Here is a 5,265-nt window from a genome sequence, read left to right as displayed (position 1 = left end):
AAAAAAAAAAAAAAAAAAAAAAGAAAAGGGGCCTTTCCACATCATTATGACGAAACAATTTGCTAATAAAGTTTTACAATACAAAAAAACTAAATCATCTAAGATCATTTTTCCAAGACCCCCAAAAGCAGATATACATACTATACATTCAAAACTCATATCAAATTTCCCTCTTAATCTTACCAAAAAGCACGCTTATGAAGCGGATGCAGACTCTCTGATCCTGAGACACCAGTTGCGTGACCAGGGAGGTGTGCCTCATGAGGGCATCTTGGAAGCAGGACAACATGTGCTTCTTGCGCACCAACTTGAAGCAAATGAAGAAAAATATTCAATAGTAACCAAATCTTGGCTATTCTGAATCCAACAACCATAATTTCCAAATACAATTACAAGATGATACCAGAGAGATCATTTAAACTATGGCGAGACCCATACTCCTTCAAGGGAGGTTGGAAAAGGGTATCATTTACACAGAGGAATCCCTGTGTTCATACAGAAGATTATACATGAGCTAAGGTTCCTAATGCCCTACATTTACATAGCAATTTATTTTTCACAAATCACTTTTGTCCACCAGCTCATTTAAGCCTAACAAGTTGGTGAAGAAAGCAAAAATAGGCCGGGCGCAGTGGCTTACGCCTGCAATCCCAGCACTTTGGAAGGCCAAGAAAGGGAGATCACGAGGTCAGGAGATCGAGACCATCCTGGCTAATACAGTGAAACCCCATCTCTACTAAAAATACAAAAAAAATTAGCCGGGTGTGGTGGCGGGCACCTGTAGTCCCAGCTACTCAGGAGACTGAGTCAGGAGAATGGCGTGAACCTGGGAGGCGGAGCTTGCAGTAAGCCAAGATTGCGCCACCGCACTCCAGTCTGTGCAACAGAGCGAGACTCCACCTCAAAAAAAAAAAAAAAAAAAGCAAGCAAGCAAAAATAGAGGCTGGGTGCGGTGATTCACACCTGTAATCTCAGCACCTTAGGAGGCCAAGGTAGGCAGATCACGAGGTCAAGAGTTCGAGACCAGCCCGGCGAACATGGTGAAACCCCATCTCAACTAAAAATAAAAAAATTACCCGGGCATGGTGGCAGGTACCTGTAATCCCAGGGAGGCGGAGGTTGCAGTGAGCCGAGATAGCGCCATTGCACTCCAGCCTGGGGGACAAGAATGAGACTTCATCTCAAAAAAAAGAAAGAAAAGTGTGGCTTTTCAAAGGCTGGGCATGGTGGCTCAGGCCTGTAATCCCAACATTTTGGGAGGCCGAGGTGGGTGGATCACCTGAGGTTGGGAGTTCAAGACCAGCCTGACCAACGTGGAGAAACCCGGTCTCTACTAAAAGTACAAAATTAGCCGGGCGTGGTGGCACATGCCTATACCCCCAACTAATTGGGAGGCTGAGGCAGGAGAATCGCTTGAATCCAGGAGGGGAGGTTGTGGTGAGCAAAGATCGCACACCACTGCACTCCAGCCTGGACAACAAGAGCAAAACTCCGTCTAAAAAAAAAAGAAAGAAAGAAAAAGAAAAGTGTGTTCAAGCCAGGTGTGGTGGCTCCCGCCTGTAATCCCAGCACTTTGGGAGGCCAAGGTGGGTGGCTCACCTGAGGTCAGGCGTTCAAGACCAGCCTGGCCAACATGGTGAAACCTCTTCTCTACTAAAAATACAAAAATTAGCCGTGCGTGGTGGCAGGCGCCTGTAATCCCAGCTACTCAGGAGGCTGAGGCAGAAGAATCACTTGAACCCGGGAGGCAGAGGTTGCGGTGATCCAAGATTTTGCCATTGCACTCCAGGCTGGGCAACAAGAGTGAAACTCCATCTCAAAAGAAAAGTGTGCTCAATAAAAGGTAAAAGTTGCATCTCTTATTGCTGCTCATCTGTGCTACTGTAAGGCTCCTGTTTTTCCTTCACCAATTCATCCTACATAATAGATTAAGGTAGTGATCTATGAGCTACTCAAAAAATCCTAATAACTCCCCTTCATCTGACAGATTATGTTCAAGCTCCTTAGCTGGGTTTCAAACTCTTCAAATAACTGTCCTCAACCTGTCTCTCCAATCTCATCTCTTTCAATTTCCCTTCAAACACTCTGATTGTCCCCAAAACCTATCCTTATAATACCTACCTCCTGGGATAATCAGCCTCCCACTTCCTCTGGTCCAAATCTCACCCATCTTCTTAAACCTAATTTGAATGCTTCCTCCTGTAAGAACCCTTTCCTAATTCCTCTCCTTACCCTGAACAGCACTTGACCACAAACATGTTCATTCTTCTAAGTTCCAAATAACATGTTATCTTATTTTCTCCCCGCTGCACTGTCTTACTTATCTCTGATTTACTGTCCAAGAAAAGTAGCCTCAGAATTTCCATCCTTAATGAAAATTCAGAGGTTATTAGCTAGTTACGAGTTCCCAGAGCACAGTGTGGGGATTCCTAAGGGTGCCTAAAACACTTTCCAGGGGTCCACAATAACAAAAATATTTTCATATAATATTAAAATGTTGTTAGTCTTCCTCATGTTTTTTCCATGTTGGCCAGGCTGCTCTTGAACTCCTGGCCTCATGATCCAACCACCTCGGCCTCCCAAAGTGCTGGGATTACAGGTGTGAGTCACTGGACCCGGCCCAGTCTTTCTCATTCTTATTCTCCCACAAGTGTACAGTGGAGTTTTTGAGACTACATGACATGGTATCACAACAGACTGAATTCAGAAATAGATAAAAATCCAGCTATTTGGCTGGGTGTGGTGGCTCACGTCGGTAATCCCAGCACTTTGGGAGGTCGAGGCAGGCAGATCACCTGAGGTTGCGAGTTCAAGACCAACCTGACCAACATGGAGAAACCTAATCTCTACTAAAAATACAAAATTAGCCGGGCGTGGTGGCGCATGCCTGTAATCCCAGCTACTTGAGAGGCTGAGGCATGAGAATCGCTTGAACCTGGGAGGCAGAAGTTGCAAGATCGCACAATTGCACTCCAGCCTGGGCAACAAGAGTGAAACTCCATCTCAAAAAAATAAGTAAGTAAATAAATAAATCCAGCTGTGTTTAAGAGAGACAGGGTCTTGCTCTTGTCCAAGAAGGTATGCCGTGACTTGATCATCGCTCAATGCAGTCTTGAACTCCTGGGCTCGAGTGATCCTTCCACCTCTGCCTCCCAAAGCAGTGGGATTACAGGCCTGAGCCACTGTGCCTGGCCAACCTGTCTTCAATTAAAGCAACTTGCAAAAATGTAAAACAAAGTCACTCCTGTCACTATCTTTCTTGTTTTGAGAAAATACAGTTATTTACTTTTTTTTTAATTGCTTATGCCACAGGACTGTACACTTAAAAAGATCTAAAAACAAACTGTATGTTATCTATATTTTGCCACAATAAAAAATTATTTATGGGCCAGGCACACTGGCTCATACCTGTAATCCCAGCACTTTGGGAGGCCAAGGCAAGGGGATCACTGCTTGAGTCCAGGAGTTTTGAGACCAGCCTGGGCAACATAGTGAGACCCAGTCTCAAAAAACAATAAAAAGTTACCTGGGCATGGTGGTGCACACCTGTAGTCTCAGCTACTCATAAGGCCGAGGTAGGAGGATCGCTTGAGCCCAGGACATCAAGGCTGCAGTGAGCTATGATCGCACCACTGCATTCCAGCCTGGGCAACAGGGCAAAACCCTGTCTCAAAAAAAAAAAAAAAAAAAAAAAACCCACAAAATTTGTTAATATACAATGAATGTGCTATTCCTTCTAAATAAATAAAACTTTAAATTTTGTTTTTATGTCTAATACAGTAAATATCAATGGACAGACCAAGCATGGTGCCTCACGCCTGTAATCCCAGCACTTTTGGAGGCTTAGGTGAGCAGATCACAAGGTCAGGAGTTCAAAATCAACCTGGCCAACACAGTGAAACCCCCGTCTCTACTAAAAATACAAAACCTAGCTGGGCATGCAGGCACATGCCTGTAATCCCAGCTACTCAGGAGGCTGGAGCAGGAGAACTGCTTGAACCTGGGAGGTGGAGGTTGCAGTGAGGGGAGATCACAACACTGCACTCCAACCTGGGCGACAGAGGGAGACTCCACCTCAAAAAAAAAAAAAAAAAAATCACTGGATATAACCCACATAAACAAAAGCTCTTTGGGGTCAACAGTTTGTAAAGGTGTGCAGGTATCCTTAGATAAAATTATCAAAATCAGCCAGGCACAGTGGCTCATGTCTGTAATCCCAGCACTTTGGGAGGCCGAGACGGGTGGATCACCTGAGGTCGGGAGTTCAAGACCAGCCTGACTAACATGGGGAAACAGGTTAAATGGTATCTAACAGGTTTAGTAGATACAGGTATCTACTAAAAATACAAAATTAGCCAGGCATAGTGACGCATGCCTGTAATCCCAGTACCCAAGAAGCTGAGGCAGGAGAATCGCTTGAACCCGGGAGGCAGAGGGTGCAGTGAGCAGAGATGGCGCCACTGCACTCCAGCCTGGGCTATAGAATGAAACTCCATCTCAAGACAAACAAAACGACTTCATTGCAAACACGGGTAGCGTTCAACCCACTTCTGTCCTGCTGTAACCTGTCACTCCTGTCCCCTCGGAACCCAGACGGCCCCTCTTCCAATTCACACCCCGACAGCTGAAGGGAATGAGGAGCAGCCGTCGCGCGCGCGCCTGGCCCGCAGGTGAGCGGGGGCTGAAATGGCGGGAGCCTGAGGTAAGGCCGAATCCCCAGGAAATGGAGCCAGGGGCAGCAAAGGGAAGGAGCTAGAAGGCAGAAGGTGGGAAGGCGTGTCCCTGAGGCTGGGTGAGGTTCTGGGGGATCCGGATTTCCGCCCTTTCAGGCGCAGAGCCGGGTGGGCGGGGCTCCCCCGAGGCCAGCAGACCCGCCTGAGGCTGAGGCGCCCGCGAAGCCCGTGCAGCTGGGTCCGGGATGGGCTGACTGAGAGTGAACACGACGCGGGGGCTCGGTTTCGCGTCGGGTTCACCAGAGCGGGTCTGGCGAGGGCCCGGCGGCGTTTGCTGAGGGAAATGCCAAAACCCAGGTCTTCCGAAGGAAAGGTTCCACCCGCACCGACACGCCGGGCTCCGGCAGCAGCTCCAGCGCACAGGCCAGGCACAGGCGGGGGGTCACGGGCAGCAGCCAGCGCGGGTCGTGCCGGTAATGGGCCCTCTCGAAGAGCAGCGCCGCCTCTTCCTCCCTCCTGGGCCCGGGAGTGCCCACCGTCGCCGCTTGCCTCACAGCCATCTCCTCGCCTGCCCTCAACTGAGGCGGCACTT

The 5,265-nt window shown here is 48.2% G+C and overlaps 1 protein-coding gene across 1 annotated transcript in view; it reads right to left on the bottom strand.

Annotated features, from left to right (window-relative positions):
* MEI1 (meiotic double-stranded break formation protein 1) overlaps nt 1-5,265 on the bottom strand; it is a 116,388-nt gene extending 111,123 nt beyond the window's left edge. The window contains exons 1-2 of the mRNA XM_017894083.1: nt 5,060-5,265; nt 184-307 (exon numbers count right to left, since the gene is read on the bottom strand). Coding sequence (XP_017749572.1) covers nt 184-307; nt 5,060-5,233 — 298 coding nt within the window. The 5' untranslated portion in view covers nt 5,234-5,265. The remainder of the gene's footprint in view (nt 1-183; nt 308-5,059) is intronic.

The sequence above is a fragment of the Rhinopithecus bieti genome, unplaced genomic scaffold, assembly GCF_001698545.2.
Source record: "Rhinopithecus bieti isolate Rb0 unplaced genomic scaffold, ASM169854v2 scaffold_25304, whole genome shotgun sequence".
NCBI classification, from domain to species: Eukaryota; Metazoa; Chordata; class Mammalia; order Primates; family Cercopithecidae; genus Rhinopithecus; species Rhinopithecus bieti.
This window is presented reverse-complemented; position numbering and strand designations above follow the sequence as displayed.